Source organism: Bombus vancouverensis, chromosome 17, assembly GCF_051014615.1.
Source record: "Bombus vancouverensis nearcticus chromosome 17, iyBomVanc1_principal, whole genome shotgun sequence".
Taxonomy (NCBI): domain Eukaryota; kingdom Metazoa; phylum Arthropoda; class Insecta; order Hymenoptera; family Apidae; genus Bombus; species Bombus vancouverensis.
Genome location: NC_134927.1, coordinates 1,951,055 through 1,977,508, shown reverse-complemented (window position 1 = coordinate 1,977,508; position 26,454 = coordinate 1,951,055). Strand labels below are relative to the sequence as shown.

The 26,454-nt window shown below is 34.9% G+C and overlaps 1 protein-coding gene across 1 annotated transcript in view; it reads left to right on the top strand.

The window, feature by feature from the left end:
* Positions 1-23,928, top strand: part of DIP-lambda (Dpr-interacting protein lambda) — a 385,266-nt gene extending 361,338 nt beyond the window's left edge. Inside the window, exons 9-10 of the mRNA XM_033343551.2 lie at positions 5,741-5,911; positions 23,429-23,928. Of these exons, the coding sequence (XP_033199442.2) occupies positions 5,741-5,911; positions 23,429-23,778 (521 nt within the window). The 3' untranslated portion in view covers positions 23,779-23,928. The remainder of the gene's footprint in view (positions 1-5,740; positions 5,912-23,428) is intronic.
* Positions 23,929-26,454: the final 2,526 nt, after the last annotated feature.

Genomic DNA, 26,454 nt, shown 5'->3' with positions numbered 1-26,454 from the left:
TTTAAGAAGATATTTATTTAGAGCAAGATAATTACACATGAAATAACTTTCTCTGTTAAAGAGAATGGAGAAAATATGTGCATATGTAGTAAGTGTATTCTCCAAATAGGTACTTATTTCACAGTAAACAAGCGATATTCGAGTTTCATAGGATCCATCGGTGAAAGATCAAAGCACCGATTAGTTACTCACAATCCAGTCAATCATATGCAACCGGAAATTATAAAAATTTTGAACATTTCACAGAATCTTTTTAAAAGTGTGTATTGCAGATGAGATCGGCTGCTCCAATGAGAATAATTCCAAATTTCTCTTTGACCGCTTTAAATATTTAATGCGGCTATATACGATGAAAAATAAATTTTTATTCTGCAGCTCTTTGACTAACAATTGTATACTTAAAAATCTGAAAAGTATCATCATATTTCTTTTAATTGTAGTTAGTCTATAACAGTGGTTTTTAAGTTTCTTATACCCGAGGACTAGCGAAAACAGAAGGATCATTTCAGAAACCACAGTGTAGAGATGAAAACCTTTATTTGTATAATAGTATTTTAATTATTTACTTTTAAATATAATGTTATGCAATGAGAACTTCTTAAAATAACCAGAAACCAAGCAATTGAAAAAGTGCTAATAAAGGAATTGAAAATTGAAACAGAATATAATAAAATTGAAATTTTTAGAGGATGTTTAATTGGAATAGAACTAGTGCGAAAGCTAATGTTACTTTTTTACAAGAATATTTGATAACCGTGGTTAGAGTGTTGTTTCTGAAAAACGAGGTGGTACATTGACATTCATTCTGCTTCCTTGTTTCGTTCTTACTAACGATAGGACTGAGAGACTATTTCTCACATAAATAGCTAGAAAATAAAACTAACAATTCAACAATTCTATGAGGCAGATATTTTTCTTCCGGCGATACCTGAAAATTCTGACAATGTTGCATTCTATGTATGGGCATTAAAGTAACGTCAGAAGACAGCTCGAACAAATTTTTTTAAGTGCGCAATAATTACGTGCACATGAAGAAAATTAAGTGCACATGAGAGATATCTTTCATGAAAGGCTTATTAATCCAGAGGTTACCTTTATGAGGATCCTCATTTTGAGGCTAATAATGGCAAAAGCTTTTAACTTATGCCCTTAAATGTTAACTTATTATATTAAATATGAATTTCGTGTTGACATCTACAGTAGTCAAAATCTTGAAATAGTGATAACATTCCCTGTATCTCCTTCTTGTATGCGACCATCTAAAGAGTCAGCCTCTTTCTAAGCGCGTCCGTCTGATTTCTTACTATAAAAATACTTTTGCGCAAAAACATTGAAGAAGGATATTAAGTTCACTGAAAGGATTAGATACGTTCGACACATATACAAGCGCAGCTCACCATCCAGCAAAGGTTCTATTAAAACAGATTATCGCTCTCTTTGAAATTATTCTACTTGCTTCCTCAGTTGAGAGAAGCGCGAAGGAGCCTCCACTTTCGATAGCCACCTCAGCGCCCTTCCGCGTGCAGAAGGAGACATTGGTGTCGCGAATCCACGGTGTCACATAGTGTCGCAACAACCTTAATCCTTTGCTCTGCGATTTAAGTTCCGATGGCGCGGGCTATAAACGAGGTCGGTCACACGTCGAGCCATTTCACGGTTCGGCTAAGCGTTCGAAGTTATGACAATCGCACACGTCTTATGGCATGTAAAAACACGTGTAAGGTGCAACTGGTTTAATTTTGTAAGATGTTTGACAAATAATTACAAGCGATTTATCGGTGAACAAGACGGGTTTATTATCTTGAGGTAAATAATAAATTAACAACATTTTATTTTATTTTGAATTACTAACGTTTCGAAAAAATTTACGGAAAATTGATAATCTTCGGTCGTACGATATCTTTTGAAGCATATTGATACGTGCAATGCAACATTACATCTTTTGCACTGCCACGTTGTTTCGCTATGTTTCTCGCGTCTCGTACAAACTTTACGCGCTCTTGATGACTTTGATTTCGATGGTGCTGGGTCAATGTGTTTGGAAAGATGACCGCAATGTTGCGCGTGTAGTCTCTGTGGCAAATCTCCGTTCGATAATCGTCCTCGTCCTTTATATTCTTGCAACGGTACATTTTTTCGTAATGATTCGACTATACCAATTCTATATTTAGCGTAACTATATTTTTTTCTACTATTCATTTTATTGAACAAAATGTAGGAGTTAAGAAGTGCAATACCAAACGCGTAAAAGAAAGGTTTTCGGCATCCTTCCGCATATTTTCTGATAACAGGGAAGCACACTAGCATTTGGTCTTGCCGATCAATTCCAATAATTCCTTTGTTGTATTCGATGACACGTTTTGGTTTTAAGGAAGGATTGAATTGATCTTTACTTGTTCAGTCATTTTTGCTGTTTCGTGTTTTGCAGAAATAATATAAATGTCTCGTTTATATTTCCATTTTAATGCCAGTGTTCCATTACAGTTCCTCATTCTACTTTCCCTGTTTTTTTAATTTTGCTTTAACAAAATCGTTTGGCATATTCTTTCTGTTCTGGCGTATTGTCACAATGGCATTAGTTTTACCGTTACGTAAAGTTAGAAGTAGTTTTGACGAAGAGTACCAATTATGTAAGTATAACGTATGTCCTTTGTGTAACACTGACTGTGATACCTCATTGACGACTGTCATTAGATGCACTGTCATTAGAATTTATTTTATCACTACCTGTGTATATTTTAAAGTCAGAACAATAACCCGATTCTGACTCACGTAATTTAGAAAAGTGAATGCTGAATTTCGCCCTTTTCGATGGATTAAGTTGCTTATAAGCGTCTCTCATATTTCATTAGCGATTCGGTGATAGCAATGTCTTCCTCCATTATATACGCTTCTTTAAATTTTTTAAATCACATCGTTTCTCTAAATATTGGCGTTTCTATAACTTTAGTTTCTATAACTCTTGGACCAATTCATTTGGATTGTGATTTTTTTACCTGAGCCATTATAATAGATTTTTATTTCATTAAAATCTACAGGAAACCAAGTTTCGTCGATTCGTCTCTGTTACGATATTTTCCCAGACCATATTATCAAATATTATATTAAAAATATCCAATTCTGTTTTGTTTGCACCGAACTGATATAAAATTATTTTCTTCCTTCCAAATCCATTACTCCGATAGTTGATAATTAATGCGGTCTTGATCGTCGGTATCGTCTTCAATAACCAATCGCTTACAACGTTTTCTTTTCGTGCAGTGATTAGTGGAAAAAAATAAAATATCGCTGCTGTCGCTGTCACTCCTAAAAATATCCAAAAAATCATTATTTGCAATGTCAGCACAATTCTCGTTGTCCTCGTCAACGCCAAAGTTCCTTTTTGAAGACATTTTTCAGAGATATTTTTTTGCTATGTTTAGAAAATTTATTTGAACGCGCAAATGTGGTCAAGAATAACGCGTAACTGAGACAAAAAGACATCGGCAAAATTAAAACAACGAGTCGGACCAGTGTTGTTTACGTTTGACCCAATTTTCTTACCACGAGTCTCATACGATATTTGCCTCGCTCTGAATCCTGGCTTTAAAGATATTCATTAAGAACACTGGATATTTCCGAACTAGTGATCTGTCCAGATAAATCAAGGCAATAAAGAGGTTCTTCCCTAAAGTGTTCATCTTCAGAATATCTCATGAAACAAAGTAAAGTAGCACGTTCACGTACGTCGCTTGATTTATCAAGTTGAATCACAAAATATGTCGATCTTTTTATTCCTTTAGCAATTTGCTTTTCGATATACTTGGCCATATCAATAATTCTCTGGATGATGTTATCCGAAATTGCTATAGCGTCAAGTTTTTGTGCAATTCGAGGACCCAAAATTTCTGCACCGATATCTAGAATGCAAAACTCTATCAATTTGCAATAGTAAACTGTTTCTTCACTTTCGAGATTTGAAGAGCAACTAGTCATCTTCTTCGTTTGAATTTTTTGACTTTTCATCTGGTTGTGTAATTTTTCAAAAGAATGCTGTGGTTTTCAATAAGCTCGCTATGCCTAACATGTTGACGAGTGAGTTTGCAACGTTTGTCGTAGCTTCTAGCTTCGTTCGATAAGATTTCAGAATATGTTACACACATGGAACTTGGCGATACTTGTTTTCTTCTTTCACGTGTTTTGAAGTGATACATTTTCGTTTCACTATTTTTTCTAAACTCTCTTTTGCTGTTTTCTCTCGCTAATTCGATTCTACTTTTTTAATTCTGCTCCATTTTCGATCTGTTTAGCTATTTTCTCATTCCCATTGCCATTCCTTTTTCCCTTTTTCCTATTCGCAGTCCGATTATTACGTCACAGCTTTATGTTTCAACTGATTGAAATCAGCCGAAATAATAAATTTCGCTCCTAAAACGCACTGTTCTTCTTCTCTTCACATGTTTTGAGTTCTAGATCTTGACAAAATTCAATAGCTTGTTACAATTATAAAATTGTACGTGCGTTATTGAGAAATTGGAAGCAGTATACAGGCGTCATTTTTTGGATAAAAGTATAGCCTCGTACCTTAAAATTTGTAAATCTATACACGGTCTGTAGAAAGATAAGAAAAATATACGGAATAACATTTTTGCATTTTCGGCTTAGTTTTCGAGAAAATTGAGTTTGACAATTTATCAAGTATACTTGAACATGGTTAATTCCAGACTGGACAGCACTAAATGATCGACAGGAGATCATTCTACGTACAAAGCGTTTTGTGAAAAAATGTTTTGATTACTTTGCTATTCTACATTTTCACACGTAGAATGATCTCCTGTCGATTATTTAGTGCTGCCCAGTCTGGAATAAGCCATGTTCAAGTATAGTTGATAAATGTTCAAACTCGATTTTCTCGGAAACCAAGCCAAAAAATGAAAAAACGTTATTTTACGTCTGTTTCTTATTTTTCCACGAGAAATCGCGTCATGCCCATTGCTGTGTGCTGTTCAGCCGGATCCTGTACGAGTCACACAAACTTTGGATCAGCTAGATTACATATATATGTAGTAAAGCTGGGTTAAAAACACGTGCAAGCGTACGAAAATCGCAAATCAACTGAATCTCTCGTCTTTATGCTGCTGTCACGTTGAAGACACAGGGACAGATGAAATTAAGAAATCGTTTCTTCGCGTCGTTCGAATGATTTCGTCCAGGTTTAAATGTTTCACGAGCAAGGTAAGACACATTCAGACTTTAGATATGGTGGCAGAGTTTATTATGTGAAATCAACAGAGTGACGGTTAAGAATGTTAGAACAGAGTGTGGAGAATTGATTTTGGGAAGGTTTATATACTATGGGTTTGGCTCTTATGGAGGGGGTGTCACGATGGTGTCGCCGGGCTGCAGGTCAGAGGTAGCCATGCTGTTACTGTCTTCTGATCCTGGGACACGGTCTACGTTGCTGTTTCGATGCCCTGCACGATGTTCGTTAGGCCCCCCCTGGTTTTTCTATTGCTAATTTATGGCTCCGTGACACTGCTAATGATTTCAGCACACCGTTTATTGAATACGCAAATTTATTTTCGCGAAACACTCGAAGATTATGTGTTACTATTCCATTTACTATTTTGCTAAACTCATTACACGTAAGCAATATTGCACATATCTCTATCGTTCTGTGTAATTTTATAAAAAGCGTATGTTCTGTTTGTATAAATAAGCATGTATGAAAAACAGTGTAATATTGTCGTTTCTTACGCAGGTGAAAAGCTGCTGCCCAGTGAAAAATATAAAATGTCAGAATACGCGTTGAACGATTACTCTTGGCAGATGAATCTTACTGTCAATTCTCTGGAAAAAAGGGACTTTGGAGAATACGTTTGCTCGTCCGTAAACGCTCTTGGAAAAGCTGATGGTATCGTTCATTTACAAGGTAAATTTTCACAGAATATGACATACATAAATATAGCGAAACAAGTTAAAAGTTGATGGTTTCTGTGATTTAAAGGACAACAGCCGTAAAGTATTTTAATCTATTAGTAAAATGTATTAATTTATCTATGGAAAAACTTGTAAATATTTGATAAGAAAAGTGGAAAAGACTATACTGAAAGTGATGTTGAATCTACAGGATTAGTATAAGTTTCAATCGGTCGATTGAAAAAATCTATAGGATTAAAAATATTATACGATAAGATTGTAGAAAATAAAGAAGAATTCGAAATCAAGATATTTTCTTCAAGTTCAGCTCTTTATCCCAAAAGATTATACGTGTTAAATATTACCATAATTTAGATATAGGCGATAAATAATGTATCTACATATTTCTATAAAATACCAAGTTAAATACCGTTTTTAGTAAATTCTTAAAATACAATAAGAGTCAGATACCGTAAGTGTCACGTAGAAGACACAGGAAATCACGAAATTAACAGATCACCGGTGGTCTCCTCGCGTCGTAGTTCGAACGTTTCGCAAGCAAGGTAAACAATTCCGACCTTAGATATGATAGTAAAATTTATCGTACGAATTCAATAGAGTAGCGATTCACAGTGTTATGACAAAAGAGAGTCGAGTGCTGATTTGGGAGGGTTTTTATACTAAAGTTCTGTCCCTCTGGAGGGGTTATCGGCGGGTGTTTATCAGACGTGGCTATCCTGTTTCTATTTGGTTACTGTTTCGATGGCTGTGGCACGCAGAATGTTTTGTCTATTCTATTACTGTTTCTGAGCCTGTGACATAAGCGTCGATGTGTTACATCTCTGACAAAAAATTAATTTAAAGTTACCGTGCTTTAACACATAGAATACAATTCTAGCAAAATTTGTTGTCTTATTTTCCTTCAAATGGGACTTCGAATTCGAACGAGACTCACATAAGCAGAAGTTTCAAGTAATTAACATAGTATCAGCATTAGAATTAAGGAACATCTGGACTTAAAAATTCCATATCGTTAGATCGATTGTGACAATTCCATGATTCGATGGTCAATTGATTGTGAATATTGATTCTTGCCTCTTTAGAGATTTAATTAACTAGCATATTTTGGGGAAAAAATTTGAATAATTATACATACAACTATACAAACGAGACTTCGAAACGTCACGAAATTTACTCTGTCTGTCCCTAAACCGTTAAAGAGCGTTCAGCCGTTCAATACTTATTAATTAATTAAGTTAATATTTAACACGTTGACTGCCACGACACCCGTATTCGGGTGTCAGCAAAGTTTCTGGTCACGCCACGTAACCCATATTCGGGTGTCGCTTATTTGACTACTTGCGAAAGATCGTCGTAGGTATTTGAAAAGATATTCCACAATAGTAAATTGTTAATTAATAATTAATTGTAATAATAGTTGAATTGTTATAAAATAAAAATACGAAAACGGTTTATTAAAAAAGTTATTTAGAATGTAAAACTTTAAAGCATTCTATACATAGCTGAGGTTGGTCGGGACAATTTGGACAATAAGTTGTTGTTTTCTTCAAATTCTTTTGTGCCTTTGTTCGGTCCATTCGACGTCTTTTATTTGCATAACATAGTTTGCATATGCGTCTAACGCTTCTTCCGGAATCATTTTTCCGAACGGAGATATTGTGCTGACTCCGTCAAATATAAGGATTTTTTGTATTTTCAGACAACCCTAATAATTTGGCAACTAATAATTGTCTAAATATTCTAATATTTATATTTTTTCTTGTTGCAATTTTGTAAACCGTCAAAGCGTGTACAACAGAAATTCCCAGAAAGAATTGAATGCCAAGTTTTCTGTACCATTTGATTCCTTTTCTAATTGTGGTGGAATAAGAAACCATTTGGTCGGAATAATCTATACCACACTTTCCTTCGTTATATTCGACAACAGCTAGTGGTTTTAATGTAGCGAACAAGCGAAACAAAAAATCATTCTTGAGACCACCACTTGAGCGATTCGCATTACTAAAATATCGATGGGAGCACCTAGCAGAGAACGCTTGGTACTGCTGTACGCGTGGCCTGACAGAGATTTCTTTGAAAACACGCGTGGCAGTCAACGTGTTAAGGTTCACAAGGCGTCTCTAGACGATGAATCAATAAATGTACACATATTGTATATTGTCAATACAATACAATGTCGAGAAGCTTATATATTGACAATAATATTGACAATAACATTAATCGTCCGAACGCCCATTTACTTATTATTAATAAACTTCTCGGATTTATGAGGAACAATGAATACTTATCTTCAGTAGCAATGAATACAGAAAATCTGAAAAATATTATTCAAATAGCAAATATCATTGTTAACCATATGCCAACTAAAAAAGCCATCAACTTTTAATTTATTGCCCTGGTTCAGAAACTGTCTCGTGTATACGAAAATCTATCATAAAATTATCTAGAAAAATTATCACGTTTTGCTTCATCGAACTGTGTAGGCGTTATGCAACACTATCGTACATTTGCATTACGTTCCCGTGACTGTTTGTGCACATTAGTTTACAGACAGCGTATACGAATTTTTCCACAAAGATCTCCCTACAAATTACATCTTACTTCCATTCAGAATAACAATATGAATATTAGTTGTAGGTGATTTTTCTATAATACCATACACAAACTTTCGTGTCCATATTGTAAGTATCATATTGTAATATCGGAATATATTAAAGGTGTAATTTTGTCCGATTAATTATAATTTATTAATAATGGATTGAAAATACAGATATTAGTTAGACAGAGAAACGATGTTTGATTAACAGGAAAACTAAATGCAACGCTCGTATTTACATTAAATAACTTGACAACTATTTGGTAACTCTCTCTCTCTCTCTCTCTCTCTCTCTCACTAGCAACTCTAACACTCGACAACACTCGCAACTCAATTCTAACGACTCTATGCTTCGACGTCTCGATCAACTCTGACCCTCGCCAATGTATTCCTGCTCGGTCCTGCACACACACACACACACACACACACACACACACACACACACACACACACACACACACACACACACACACACACACACACACACACACACACACACACACACACACACACACACACACACACACACACACACACACACACACACACTTTTCGGCTCACATACTCTGGCCTCTCGATTGCCACTCCTTGAAATATGAAACCGTACCTCTGTTTTGACGCTGCTTATCCTTTCTCGCGTCACTGTTACTAGGCGCTCTTGGATGTAAACAAACCACAAAAAGACGGCGTACACGGTGTTTTCTAATTTCAGCCGATCTCCAATCAAAGCTATTCTACGATATTACAATATAAAATATTAAAACATTTCATTAGCTCTGTAATGAGACATAACTGTCGTAATTATATTAGTAAAATTTCAAACTATTCATATGTACATAGAGAGTATAAAACATTTATTGCAAACATATATTTAGTAAACAATTAGTATACAGAGCGAATAAGCATCTTAAGCATATAAGTGTTAAATGTAGTTATATGCCATTAAATGTAGGGGTTTGTTAATATAAAGGATAATTGATCGTTTAAATACTTTTGTGGTTTCTACGAAACATATTGCACTTGTAATTCCTTTTTATATTTTCAGATTTCTTTCAAACGCTCGACACAATTATAATAGTAGAGTTTCGTAACTAGAAGGTGGATGTTTGTAAAATTTATGTTAAAATGTGCAAAGTTCATGCAAAATATATACAAAAGCTGGGTAAAATATATGCAAAATTTATTAAAAATACTAATATGATAAAACATTGTACAACATTTTATATTTTAGATTAGATTTAGATTAGATTTAACTAAACCACATATTCTGGAAGAACTTTATAAGTTTGATATGAAAATATCCAATGCAATGAAAAATGATTGGATGTAATCTGAAAAAATACAGTTGAATATATAATAGAAAACATTATCATAAACATAATATATGATGCGTAGGAATCATTCCATAGTTTTTTTTTTTTATATTTCACATTCACAATTTGTCCAATTTGGACATTTGGTAGAATTTTTTTAGCTGTTTGATTATCATGTGGGTGGCTACCCCCAGCGAGGTACCATCTTCGTGTTTGTTAGGTTATACCCTTTATGAGAATTCCATAGTTGTTATTTATTATTTAGGGTAATTTACATTACGATATGTAACAATAACTGCTTTCATAGTTTTAACTAATCAGTTGGTACTTCTTATCGGACAAAATTAATTTATAAGCCGTGAATGTTCTCTTAACGTATCTGAGCTCTTACCGATATTGTGCTTCTATTTCGTTTCGATTTTCAACAAGTGAACCACTGAAGATGTTATTAAATTTGTATTTATTGTTATTAAATTAGTACAATATGTTGAATGCCACATTTATCTGGAGAACATGTTTATATTTTGTTGGAATACAACGATATCAATCGCATGCAGATAAGGTGATTGATCGTACGGATTCTTCCGTTCGTTGCCCAGCGCCATCCCCACTAGCGTGCGTTCGTGAGATGCACCACGGCAGTTAGCACGTGCATGCTTTTTCAAAAAACGCCGGAAGAAACGTGAGGATATGGATGGAACATTCTAGATGGGCACGTCGAGAAGCTACTAGAAGGTTCTGTGCCACATGTGATGCCACACAGGCACCCACACAGGTCACACTCATTACTGCATAGAGAGTGGGGCTCTAAACCTTTTTAAGGGCCATGGGTCACTAAGCCAGTTAGTATGTGAATAACTAGCCGACTGTCTACATTCCAGAACGCACATTTATAATTCGTGTAACAATTGTTTAATAAATATCACATTATATTATTTCAAACACAAACATTGTGTTTTCCACAGATTATTAATCTTAATCCCAAGATTAAATTCTAACATATTTTGTCGTACAAGATATTTTCGACAGAATCTACAACAAATTTCACTGATTCATTCAATGATAAAGTTTTTAAGTCTTAAAGTCTTAAAGTAACGATTTTAACGAAAAATGTTTCAAATAAAAGCTAGATGGTTTCGAGAGGGACATAATTTGACGCGATTTGTTTCTTTGTAGAAAGGTTCATAGAAGACATATGAAGGTCAAGTTTGTTTTCAAAAAGTATGTATTAAGGTACAATATCGAGAAAATCTACAGTTCGACAGATATTTTAAATTTAAAAGTGAGATGTCTCAGATTTCTATATGAAGTAGACAATCGCACATTGCACTTTATGCTTTGTTGGACAGAATGTTTCGAAGAATCGGTCTATCAAAGAAAAGGACACAAGTTTCGTGTAAAAAAAGTGTAGCTGTACAGTTTCGTATAAAAAGAGAATACAGTTTATGTTTTTTAAGCGATTTGTGTATTTGTTATTATGGGTCAACCCTATGGATGACACAAGATCTTTTGTTTCTATCGAATGTTAAAAACTCTTTTCTAAGTACATATATCTACATGTACGTACAGGATGTTAATTTTAAATCGGCCATCCAAATTAGTTTCATTTTTTTTTTTTAATTTTCGCTACGATTAAGGCAAGAAAGAGTGACTAAGAAGGTTTTTAATGGTTTCAAAGTGTATATCTAACGATGATAAAAACATTATGTGAAGGTCATCTTGACAGTATTTACAACATCATCAAAGTTTTCACTTAACTTTACTCTTTTTTTACTTAATTATTTACGGATTTGTTATTCTGTCCATGAAATGAAGAATTTGTTTAATCTTGAAATTTACTTTCCGTTATTTAAAATTTTCTTTTGTTTCCATATCTAGAACTTTTTCTAATTAGGAAATCTTTACCTTTCGCCTCGAAAAATTAAAATCCTTCTCGTTTTTAAAATTACTAAGCAACAATTGTTAATCGTCGCACAAAGCGGCTATTGATAACTATACCGAGTACGATACATGTCACCGATTTCGATGGCAAATGGATTCAAATGTATTGTGGAAGTCAACATTGTGAGTATCTTTTTTCTGTACATACATATAACCATCACTCGTTAACTTTCGAGATATTCGCAAACAACTTTAGTTGAATCAAAGTTAGAATTACAGTACATTCTAGCGTAGGCAGCTGTATATTTTCAGCAAAGAGCAAAATTCAACCGATACAGTGCTCTTTGTAGAAAATGATAATTTATTTATAAATCACGATAAGGAATGAAAAGAACACGTATATTAATTTACATCTGCTTTTCGTTAATAAACATATAAAAATTTTATTATGTTCCATTTAGTTAACTAGGTATATAGATACACTTTTGATTGCATTTTGGAGCGTACGAAAAAGAAATAGAAATAAAAGTTTTAAACGATTACAATATTTTGTACATGACCTTGCACTTAAAACGGCTGTAATTTGTCTTGGTATTCTGTCAACCAAATTTGTGCTTACTTCTTGAGAGATTGGATACCTTTATTTTTCGCCTCTTTCCTTTCTAATTCTCGTGATTTATGGTGTTTGATCCTAGAGTGGTGACTTATCCAAGTTGTACCGACTGATAGTGACGGTGACAGTATCATCTGTCTGTTACGACAGTCTTGCCAATGATTTTCTTTGATACCACGGTGGCCGTGATCAGCCCCGAAAGTAAAGTCCCCCATCTTGGTGGTTTGGTGTTGGATTCGTGGCGATACTGGTTTATTGCCAACTGTTGGTCTGATGGGCCGATGAGGTTGCCAGGGGCAGACTTTGTGCCTCCCCAAGCATCGTCAGCGGATGAGATAGAAAGCGATATTCCTTTTGTCAATTTTTATATTCTGTGCCCTTTCTTGTCATTTCATATTTAAAATTTCCTTTATACGTGTATTGACTTATTCTGTCACTAATACGTCTCAATGATCCTACGCTATATTCTGTGGAACATCTCGAGGGCTGTGGGCTGCAGCATAACGGATCCGCCACCAAATTTTAGTTTCTTTTACACGTCGCTTCTGTAAAGATCTATGTTTGCTGATACAAAATCGCTGACGTTTATCTCAACAAAATTCTATTAACTGTAGATCTGTCTGACTACGTATTAGAACGTTTCCAATCATCTACTGCTCATATAGTATCGTATAAATAAGTTATCATTTTCAACAAATGCTCTACATTGATTCTATTCTGCTCCTTGCTGTATATAACCAAATCTAAACTTGTCTCATTGTCAATAATCATTTTTAATATCAAGTAGAAAAATTATAGAAATTACATGTTGGGTTAGATTGGTGCATATCAGTTGCTTTATCTGCATATTCGATAGCTTTAGTACTAATATATATGTCGCAGATGAAAGAACATCAGGGCCTTTCCTTTGGAATTTTTGGGAAAATCCCCAATACTTTAGTCTAGACTTTTTATTATAGCTAGACTTAAATAATAAAACTTAGAAGTAGTTATTTATGATTTAATCCGATTAAGTTTGCCGGAGATTTATAACAGTAGGCTTGGGCTCGAAGTGACACATCCAGTCGCTAAACGTAGCCACGATCAGGGAATGGACGTTTGTACCTAACAGAGGTATGGCGGAGTTGTATAGCTCTCCTTAAAAATAGAGTTGACCCAAGGGGTACAGAGAGGTGCATAGAGAAGTACATGAGAGGAATCCCACTTGGACTGTAGACAAGTAGAAGCAGTTCCACTTGGACTGTGGACAAGTATGTTCAGTTCCACTTGGACTATGGACAAGTAAGTTCAGTTCGACTTAGACTTTGGAAGAAAGCGCATTTGCTATCCCGTTGACCGGGTATTCGTTATTGAATCTAAGATTATTGTCATTAGCATCTCGAGTAGCTAATCGCCACGGTTACTTGTCAAATTCTGTAATAATCATATTTGTACCATTAAATATCATCTATTTTGTATAAGAACAATGGCTAATCCAAATGAAGATTCGTTAAACGTCCCTAACCCCAATGATAACTCGACATATATATTATATATAAATATACATGTCGGGTTAAGGTTGGAATTTTGGGCGTTTGATGAACCTTCACTCGAATTTACCATCGCGGTTATAGCTGATATTTATTGGTACAAATGCGGTTATTACAGGAGGCTACAAGTAATAGCAGCAATCGGATGGTCGAGATGTTGATGACAACGAATTCAGGTTCGATAACGAATCCACGGGCAACGGTATGACGAATGCGATGTGATACACCTATCACTCAACGTACAAGTAAAGCTTATCTGAATGAATTGACCTGCAGTTCAAGTGGAACTGTCCTTATATATTCTTCCCCCCACCTCTCGGGTCAACCTTTGTTTTTAGGGAGAGCTATATAATTATTCCATACCTCTGTCAGGTACACCTCCCTCTCGTGACCGTGGCTACGTTCAGTGACCCGTTATGTCACTTCGAGCCTAAGCCCATCGTCATAAAATCGGATTAGAACATTAAAACTATTTCTTAGTTTTATTACTTAAGCGTAGCTATAGTAAAAGTCTGGACTAGGGTATTGGGGTTTTTCCCAACATTCCAAAAGGGAAGCCCCGATGTCCTTTCATCTCCGACATACATATTATTTATTGTATATATATTAGCGTATATCAGTATGGCTGACGGAGAGTCTTTGAAAAAAGAAAGTTGACTTGTCACGTAGAGAGATGCTTAATGAATGTGTGAAGGAGTTTTTGTGCAACTCCTTGGGGTAGGAAAAACTAGGAGAGATTGAGGGGCTGGTTTGGGCTCCGTCTTGTCCAGAGGTTGCAGCAGGTATTTTCGGTTCGAGGTTGTTCGTCTTTGAACAACGATTGTAAATGTGACTCTGGCTACGCGGTGGCTTGACATGGCAGAACATACGGTATGCTGACTCAGAAAATGGACAGAATACAACATATCACATACATCACATCATATCATATCATGTCGTATGATATATAGTACATGTACACAAATAAGTAGCAATAGTAAATAATTTTTAACGAATCAACTGATATTTGAAATGTTGGACTTTGTGCTGATCTTCACCTGGTAAAAATGTAATATATGTCGGGTTATCATTAGGATTTAAGGCGCGTAATGATTCTTCGTTTGAATTAGCCATTGTTCCACGAAACAGAGAATATATTTACGCGAATAAACAAGATTTTACAAAATATTATGAATAATGAGTTTAATAAATGATAAGACTAACAAACGATAAGTTTAACTAATAATTAGATTAAAGAATAATAAGTTTAACGAACAATAAGAGGAATGAATAATATGTCTTACGAATAATAAATTTAACGAATAATGAGATTAACGATTGATAGGTTTTACGAATAATGAATTTAATTAACGCTATTAACAATGTTTCCGGGGTTCAAACGAATCCACGGTCAACGGGATAATTTTTTACTATGCGTAGAATAATTTTAAACACAAAAATGCGATTGCCGAGACACTCGGTAAATTGCTCGATGTATCATTTTCCAAGGCGATTACACGAATGAATATCTGATGAAAATCTTTTTCGCTATACGACTGCATTTGTTTGTTATATGCTCGCTGGAGACATCGAGAAGGTTCCAATCGTTGTTCCTAGGCAATTTCTGTCAAAAGTTTGTTCTATACTCTTTGGAAGCATCGAGAAAGATCCAAACGCCGTTACTAGGCAGTTTCTGTCTGGAGATTGATTCCTAATACAACGTGTGTCCCATTATATCGACATCTCTAAAGTACAATTCTATGTGATTTCTAGGGAGAACAATACAGCCGATCCACACCTTGGTCAGGTAAAACGTTTATCCCGTGACCGTGGCTACGTTCGGCGACCAGTTGTCACCTCGAACCCACTTTCGCTTTAACAAATATCAAACAATTACAAATGACAATTGCTTAATTACAGTTATGATAAAATCTAGGCTAAAGCATTAGAAGGCTTCCTCAAAATTGCAAAGGGAAGGCTCCGGTTTTCCTTTCATCTCCGACATATATATAGCTGCTTTCATTGAAAAACGAAGGCCTGTTTAAAACGAATTGTTATATAATACACACAATACTAAACATAGAATAGGGAAAATTGTTCAGGATCTTGTCCATAATAATGTGCTTCAAGATCATAAAAATGGTTGAGTTGTACTCTTTATTGTGCATCATTACGCCGCAAAACCCTCACTATATCGTTACCCTACCTTCCATCTCTCCGACTTGTTTATTAGTTGTTGAAACCTTTTCACTTCGTTTTGTTTTATTATTATTCAAATGTGCGACTCGCTCAACTGGCCGGGATCAAATCACGGGGACAGGGATAATATTTGCTCCGGGTATGACGATGAAGACTGATGATATAAACCAAGCACTGTCACCATATCCTGTCAAAGATGGGAGATTAAAAAAGGCCAGATAAAATATATCACACCTACATAGTCACGTAAACATATGGAATTCGTACCACGATAAAAACGCGTGCAAATAGGAATGAGTTGCGAAAGAAACTTGCTTTTCAGCGACATTTCGGTATATTAGAAATTTCCTATATTTGAAGACATAAAGACCAAATTCTAAATCTATATTTTTGACAATCAGCCGATTCTTTAGACCGTTTCCCTGTTTTACGTGATGTTTTTGCTTTTTAATACACATACCTATCGCTGTATCTAAACAATTGCAACTTCTTTCGCACAGCGATGACATTTCGTTGCTTCGAAGCTGTCCGTACTACTCGTTATAAATAGGATTCGCACGAGACCTCGTCTCATAACGTCATTTCACTTCGAAGTAGAACGGATACTGAGGTTCTGCCTCATTCATGTCATGAGGTTCATGCCTGAGACATGCCTCGGAGGAACTCTTATCGTGTACGGCCCGCATGTCATCAACCCGTAATTATCTTCAAATTCGATCAACTCACTGCCATCTTCGCTTTCTAGCAGCTCTGTTCCATCCAAATAATCAGCCGCTGGTCGTTGGCTTGACGCACAACGTATTGCAGGATCGTTACGTATTATCGTCTTGATGGGATCAACAATGACTCTATACCATTCATTAACTGAATAGCATCTTTAATATTCAATTCGTCGTAACGAGTATTGTTGGCCAATAATATATATCGCATAAATTAACACTTCCAGTGCTACTCAAAGTAGTCAATAAGTGTAAGTATTTGTAACAAGTGTAGAAAATATAGTTTCTTCGATATATTTACACATTTAATAGCAAAAGATCAAGATTCGTCTAAAATATCGCATATTATAGAAAGGCAGAAATATAAAGAAGCATTAATAGAGACATGTCATAAAAGACGTTGTAAAATAAAGCGTGAAATGAACAACGATACAAAATCAACGAACATAATTGTAGTTTTGTTTAATTAAGAACAATTCGAAAACACTACAAACCATTTGAAAAATATTACATTCGCAAGTATTGTATGTAATTCTTTGCGAAGTCAAAAATATGACGATCAAACAGCTCAGAGAAAATATTAAGAGGAGATTGAAGGATTTCCGAAATATTATATTTGTCGGAGATGTAGGCACATCGTGCCTTTCTTTTGGAATTTTGGAATGATCCCAATACTTTGATCTGGTTTATTTATTGTAGTTGTGCTTAAATGGTAGAATTTAGAAGTCGTGTTGTGATACGATCTGATTATATTTACCCAAGATTTGTGACAGTGGGCTTGGGGTAGAGGTGACACAACTGATCACCGCTCTACGCGGGTCTGCCTAGTAACGGCGCCTGAAATTTTGTCGATAACCCCGGTCAATACGCAATTGACAAATGTAATCATGTCAGTCTTTTATTCTTATGATCTCATTGGAGAGTTTACTCGTAACGTCAGGTCAGTCAGTTTGAAAGATACCGTGCGTCACAGCTAACGTCACTTTGAGTTTCAAAACATATTCAATTGTACAAAGAGTTATCCCGTTGACCGTGGATTCGTTTGAATTTAAAAACATTGTCTTTACTTTAAGAGTGTCTAATAAACACGTTAAATTGTTAAACCCTGTTAAATCAACACTTATACACATAATTGTAAATATAAACCTCAATGAATAACTACGATGGCTTGTCCTACTGAAGATACGCAACGCGCCCCTAAAACTAGCGCCAACCCGACAAATCCGACATATTTATAAATATTTATAAATACAGTGAAACTTTTGCAGGCAAAAGTAAATTGAACATATTTAGACACGATCTTGGATCATTAAAAAAAAATGGAAGATCTTAGAACTCACGGCGAGTTTACGAAGAAGGAAATAGAATCTCAGAATTTACAGAGTACAGTAAGAAGACAGTAATACTTCGATATTCCATTGTAATTGCATTATTGCAAATCATGGACGAATTATACAGAATCATCCACTTAACTCGGCACCTGCGCGTGCACGAGATCTTGGGAAATGGCAACGCTGGTCACACGCTAGTAAGCGCAAATTTGTCCTTTTAAGTGGATACGAGATATCTTCGCTCGAAATAGCTTCCAGTGTAACCTATGATCTGGATCAACGATAACGCAACTATCGATGAGATATCAAAGTAGGAAAAATGAGGTTTCTATATTTCTTACTTTACTGTTATAAGGTTGTTTTACAATCTGTACCGCTACAATTGGTATTGTTGGACTATTGATGATATTGCTGAAATAGTTATTTCTAGTAAGGTTGAAGTCATTAGAGGTTATCGCGGTTCTCATATGGTCTAGTTCTGATTCCAAAAGACCCTGTTTGCAAATATTAATCATGCGGTTGACAAATAAGAAAATAACCGAGTCCTTCTGGGTTGGTTGGTAGCGGGATGATGCATGAAAGGTACTTGTCAGTATCGGTGAGTTTCCTGCAAACTCGGTGACCGAGAGGATTGCCTGGTTCCTTGGCCAAAAGTACATCCAGGAAAGATCGTAGGTGGAGCTTAACTTCTATTCCCATAATAAACTTGACATTTGGATGGTGCAAGTTAAGGAAGTCGTGAAAATTCACCAGACTTTCATGGGGCCAAGTCACAAAGTTATCATCTACATATCTGGACCGGTTGGATGATTCGAGGGGATCTTCCTTGAAAATTCATTCCTCGAGATATTCTCCTCGGGAGAGAAAATAGGTAGAAGCGGGACAGTGCTGTATGAGGGGGAGAGCAGGTTGTTCGAAATATGGTCCTTGGTGATGACGATGGTATTGGAGAATGGCAAGTCGAGGAACAGCGTTGTGAATTATCAACTAGGTAGCAATCAGTCAGGCTGCAACTGGTCGATTGACGTCGCGAGCCTTGAACGCTATTAACGCCGAAGCTGAAAGTAGATTAAAGATGTCTATTAAGGTTGTGTTTAGTAGTTTAGTTGAACTATTTAGTATACACAGAAGAGTATGAACTGTACGTAATGGAGTTAAACTTAGGCGAGTGCGCGCGATGACTGTCCAGCTTACATTCTAACTGTCCGTCTATCTGTCACGGGGTGTGTTTTTGTCAATGTTTCCTGTGAAGTGAGAATTTATTCTATCCAATCCTGTAACTGTCGAACTGTCGTGGGTGTCTCTCATGTGGTGCATCTTGTGCGTACATGCTGGAGGGCGCGTAACGCAACGTCCTGGTCTAGTGTCGCGTTCTCATTGGGTGTTGAGGTTTATAATATTAAGGATTGAGGAGCACTTAGGGTGTCATTTAACCTCTTGACGGGGTCCGCATTGTAAATCTTACACCTTGCGAGGTGAGAATTTCCAACTTTCCAAAAGAGCAGAAGTATTGTTTGTGTCGTAAACTGAGGATCACCCAAAATCCCGAACAAAGAGAGACTGTCTGTCGAAACTGACCAGAATATCGTTAGGTTGGGTGCTAATGTTGCGGACTTTCTCTATGTGTGTTTAATATAGGCAGGGGACTTGCCTGTTAGGGGCAGGAGTAGGTTAATGGACTAGTAGTTGATGCAATCGTCGAAGCTCCTTGTAGCGTTTTTTGAATATTAGCTGCGACCAAGTAACGATCAGCTGCCGCGGAGAGCTCGTTATCCCTTTTGCTCGTTTACCTGGCCCCGTTGTAATCGGTGTGTGCTTTCGTATCAGCTTCCTGGATTGCAAATTCAACAACAAAGTTGTCTACATATGAATTTCATACGGCTTCTTGCTGTATCTCACTTACTTCCTTGTTTCTCATTCCTGCATCCAATAATCTGTAAAAGGTGATCGTTAACAAATTTTAAATTGTAACACAAAAGAAGATATTCAAATCGTTAAGAATGAAAAATACCTAACAAAGTTGCAAAAAAAAGAAGAAAACGGAAATTAACATTCTACAAATTACTTTTCTGTCCGTGTTCTCGTTTATAATCTGTACAAACTCTGGTCCTATCAACAGCTCATAGATGAAGAATGTAGATGTATGATTGTGGTAGCAAACGTATATGTAACTAAAGTTGTCACTTTCCAAGTTCTCGCGCGTTCGAGTTTCGAGTTACGTGAATGATTCTGTATTTCATTGATGATAGACTATCTACGATGATAGACGGTCATATGTATATTAATATTTGAGAAAATACATCTTCACTCTAGTACAAAGAAAACGTGATCATACGAGATATTAATCTCACGCCTGGCCCTTATTATGCAAAAATGCGGATCTTACATAATGTTTGATTATGCAATATGGTAATATGAATTACATTTATGGTAATATGAATTACAATACCTTTCAAACGTAATCATCCGTGCCGTAATCATCAAATATTAGTGTCATCGAATATATACAAGATTATTAACCATTTGTATTTATAATATATAGTCAAAATTATACACTATGTTAAAAAATGATTTGTCACGATTACCATAGTGTTATTCTACGTCTCTGGAGCAGTAGAGATCTATGAAAAAAAGGTCACCGCAAAATTGGCTTTGGCCTCGAAATTCCAGGCGAAATTTCTCCACTGACCGTGCAGATAAAAAGTCTCAAAGGAAGCATGCGTCGAAACTCAACCATTCTCTTGGAAAAACGTGTTAAAATTTCATTAGTTTTCCAACTCATTTTATTTGTAACGTGGATACAGTCAAATGCAGGGAAAATAGTATTTATCGTCACACGTAGATACCCCAGATACGCCGTTATACAGAGTGTAGCTAAACTGGTGGTACAAGCCGAGAAGAGGAGAATCTAAATGAAAAAATAAATCGAAAATATAGAGCGATATATGTCCGTACAAATGATACATTTTCGACAAAATCGAATTTGAAATTCAAGTATGCTTGAATACGATTATTTCCGCACTGGATAAACGTAAATAATCAATAGCAGGTTGTTCTACGTGTGAAATTAAGTAAAAAACGTAGAATAAATTTTGTTCACAAGACGCTTCGTTTCTGAGAAAACTTTGTCATAGGCGTGTACAAGGCCAATTTTTTGCTAAACATGTTCGTACTCTACTTTTTTGAACATAAAGCGAAGCAATTTTATTCCATATTTTTCACGTGTTGTCGCATTTACACTAATCTCTTACTGATTGTTTGTTCGTACCTAGTTAATAATTAGCTAAATTCGAGTACACTTGATAAATTTTCAAACTCAATTTCTCCGCATGCAGACGTTGAGAATTTTCTGTTTTGAGAACATTTGTTGCATTAATAAAACGATTCCTAAAAAGTACTAATCTTACCATTATTTATGAAACTATTCCAATAAAATAGAGAATAAAGGAAATTAATGGGACAGATCTATGTGGCGGAAGTCAGGTTATAACGGATATACAGAGTGGTTGGTAACTGGTGGTACAAGCGGAAAGGGGATGATTCTACGCGAAAAAAGAAGTCGAAAATATAGAATAACAATATTTCGTTTCAGGCTTTGTTTTCGAGAAAATTGACTTTGAATTTTCGCTCGGTACGCGTGCACTTTACCACGTCTCGTTATAACGGATCTCACTGTAGATCGTTGTCTCGATGGAAAAATTAAAAAAAAAAATTAAAGAGAATTTTTATTCTACATTTTCGACTTCTTTTTTCGCGTAGGATCACCCCCTTTCCGCTTGTACCACCAGTTACCAACCACCCCGTATACTCGTCTGTGTAGACAAAATTCAATGTACAATACCGAAAGCTTTTTATTGATATCTCAGAAACTAATAAATACCCGAAACTAAAATTTTATATCTGGGACCCATTCCCCTTTCCACCCTCGCGCTTATTTTAAAAAATGATTGATATACTGACAGTCGTTGAAAAAAAAACTGACTTGTGTTGGAATGATTCGATAACAAGCATTTTTAATCGATTTGACGTTCATTTAAGACAATCTTATTATATTTTAATACTTATTGTATTTTATACGCATAATGGTGTCGTTTTAAGATTCAAGGTCGTTGAGAGGTAGCCTTATGGTAACCAACACGTCTTATCGATTCGATTATTACTAAATTGTAGGTAATAGGAATGGAAAGAGAATGTGGGGTGGTATTTCAGATCACCTTAATATTTCAAAAAATTTTAATTGTAAAAGAGATAAAATCCATTCGTTTGATGTATAACGGATATAATGCATATAAGTCGTCTTTTTATCAATAAACAAATTATTTCATCAGATCGTTCGTGATAACTATGGAAAACTACTCTACCACTGCAGCCACTTCTGTTGTTGACAAATATGAGAAACCCTGTACGTTTTATTTGACAAAACATTTGCTCAATGCACCAACACTCGGCCACTAAGCTGCCCCGAAAGTCAGCAAAACGAGTGAGCGGCTGAGGCCGAGCAGAAAATTCCGTGTCCACTGATCTCCGATTCACTGACCTATCGAACTATGACTTGTAATCCAAGAGAAAACAGCTCTTCTTCGTGTACTATAATAACTCACCGCTTGGGAACCGTCTAACTTTGTTGCATTGATGATGAAAATGAAGTAAACGAAAGTATGGCATCCGACCCGTACCTACATCGGATGACGAAGCTCCACTGAAATTACCAAAAATTTATATATTTTTTGACTGTTATCACAAAGTTAAATAATTTTCAAGCAGCTAGTTCTTTTACACGCTACAAAGTCACTATGTCCCGGACTATTACTATTCAAGCGCCCAGAAGCGTGTAGCAACTCATCCAGCCTAAAGTGATTTCTGACCCGCGAGTTTTTTTTTTATTTTTACGCGCAAAAAGATTAGGTCGTAAATTTCGACTGCGGAAATCAAACACTATAGATACCTATTTATGGAAGTATGCCATAAAGTAAAATTATACCTTTGAAACCATATTAAGTTAACACGTTCACGCCGGCACTGCTATTTGTATTTCTCGTCATGGGAAGTGGGTAATATTAAGATGAAATAAAATAAATCCTACTTTCTTTCAATTAATATACGTTAAATTTCCATTATTTAAATTTTCAACTATATGGCAATTTTTTCTAATTACTAAACGAACTACATTTTTGTTGGTATGCACCGTCCGATGGAACATTCAAATATGAGCCATCGGTGGTACACGCCGGCGTGAACGCGTTAAATGCAGTTAACGAATATATATGTAATATGTAAATGCTGTAGACACACACATTTATACAACAGATCTAACCGTCATATATGTAATTAATTGTTCTTTTGGTCTAGAACTACATCTTGTTGCGAAAACAACTCCCAGTCCTTTTGTGAAAATCACCGATCAGAAACCATCGAGAAAGAAACCTATACTAAAAGGGAGAAAGAAGAACAGCAACAGCAACGGCAGAAGAATTCATATGGGCAGTTTCGATTCCTCTGGAAACGACGACGATTTCAGTACTACACAAATCATGGGCGGTAGCACACTTCAGGAAGGCCACAGAACAGAAAAGCCATTGATATCACCATCGCTACCCCCACCTTGGGTGAATATAAACACAGCCAATTGTAGGCATCATTTAGTATCGATCACGCTATTCTTTCCGTTATTCATCTTAACTATGATATTTGTTCCTTAAAATATACATTCTTACGAAAAAAAAAGTTTGACAACGAAATTCATGCAGATAAGATTGGAAACGATTCGGAAATACTATAGAGAATAATAAATATATTTGATTCGTTCTTCGTAGCACGAGACTATGAAAACGTGCTTGTATTAAAATAAAAAATGTGGTATTGCTTTTTACGATTGGTACATGCGACGGAGAGAAAACAATTTATATAATAAGTATAATAAGTATAAAATTTTATTCATGTTACGTGACAACAATAATCCGACTTCGAACGATAGTACAATTTATGTTTATCCGAGCATTATAGCAAAAGAAACATAAGAACTGAATGAGTAAGTTCTATGACAAATTTTATTATTGATTCTTAGGAAAACTAATATTTTTAATATGACAATTTTATACTGAAAGGTACAAAAATTGAAACAATTACCTAGAATTCTGTATTGAAATTTTAAAAATTTTCTTCTTAACGATCCAAAAAATAACAATCATTAATTAAAAGAAAACTGTAAATTATTCGTGCTGTATCTTAATCTGGAATACTAATAAACATTTCTAACGCATAAAACATACAAAACGTTATGTAATAAATAATGGATATATATATATATATATATATATATATATATACTACGTAAACGTATAATGGGACAAGTTACAAAGTACGTGTGCAATAATTACAAGGATGTTATATAAATATACTCCTTTTCTGCTATAACAATCCTTTTCCAGCCTTTAACCATTTGCACATTCTGTTTAATAAATAGTATTTTTACAATGAATCTATTTAATATGGTTATTTTTTTATTATTTGTTGCTTTTCGTATTTCTTGAAATCACACCCAAAAAAGAAGAACCATAATATTGAGATATAATCTTAATATTTGCTATATATTGTCTCGCAGACAATAATTTGTTGCTAATGCAAACGATATTTACAACAATACTAGTCAAATTTTTTCTATCAATTTTCTTTAACAATAAATTGAATCCTTATTGAGCAACTTTGATGTCTTTCATATAGACATCTAAATAATTATCCCTACCCTTTAATATGTAATAATAAGTACTTCATAATATACCATAAGGTCTTTTTGTTATTACTCTTATTTTACTGGAATCATTTTACAAGAGTAAATATGTTTAGTATTATGTATTAGTTATATCATTCTAGTTTTGTTCCGAAATATTTTACCAGCATATTGTATAAGCAAAATTAAGACGAAAATGTTATGTAAGCGGTCGCTTAAATTCTTTCTCAAAAGGTTATAACAAAAATACGAAACGATAATGGACTGGTGTTTTATCGATACAGCATAAGAACAGATTGTCGATATCTATTTAACACGATTGCACAAAGTCTAATTCACTTGCTAAGGTCAACTTAATTTGCTCAACCAGTTAAATAACAATTACCTTAAGGAATAACTCCCACATCACCATAAATCACGCCAATGGATTTTTACATGTGCTCACTGTGAACAAAAAAGTTCATTAAGTACAAGTTAATACGCGTCAGGAGTTAATGCAAAAGATCCGTGACGTATTTGTTGCAATTAAAGAAAATGAAGAAATAATCGGTACCGTAATAGATTGTATTTTCCGCAGATGCATTAAGATGATTCTTAATAACGTGGTCGAACAAAAAAGCAGCCTTTGGCAATTTCGTAGTTTTGTTATAGCTTTCTTAAACCATTTAAGAGCCCTATGCTTACACAACATTTTCTTCTTAATTTTACTTCTGAAATATGCTGGTGAAGCTTTAAAACTGGAACTATGTTAAGATCATATGAATCGAGTTGAACAAGGTAAACTAAATTTAATTAGTCTAAAGTGGGTTAATTGTAAATCAATTTTAACATAGTTCCATGTTTATTACTGGTTTTTACAGATAACTACAGTGAATATCACAAATAAATAACATTATAATATAATTAATATTACAGATAGCGCGAATAATTACAGATATTTAATAAATCTCACATTACTATGACATATTATGTTGGGACAACTACAAGTATTTGAACAAAAATAAATGATTAACATAAGATAACAAATTTATAAACAATATTATTTAAATCGTATTAACGTATTGAAACTTTGTTAGTTTGAGAATGTACCAATGCAAGAAGCAAGACGTATTTTGATATGTTAATTTAACAAGCTTGCAGATGTTCCCGATCGTTTCAGGAAAAGTTAATTAAATGGTACTGACAATTGCTTTGTAAAACTGATTACTCATCAACGTTTACAATGAAATTGATCTTTAGAAGAGGACAGTCAATGGAAATTAAATTCTTATGGAGACGAAAAAAATATAGGTCTTCCTTGCGTTCGACGTAACAAAGACGAATATATACATATATGTATATTTAGATCTAACGAGATATAGTTATTGTGGCGCGACCAACATGAAAGCGTTTCTCTGAACAATGTACTGTAAATATATGAGTAGTGTTCATGAATTTCAATTTACACATCTGCTAGACTTCAACTGCGTGTAGATCAACAAATTATATTATACTATACACGAACTTCACATAATCGTTAACAAAGTCTTCATATCAAAATAAACATTATTGATATACAAACTAAGAACGTTCAAAACATGAAACAACCAGCTTTAGCGTACTCGATGTGTCTACGCTTTATATTTGCGTTTAAAAAATCTTTTAAATA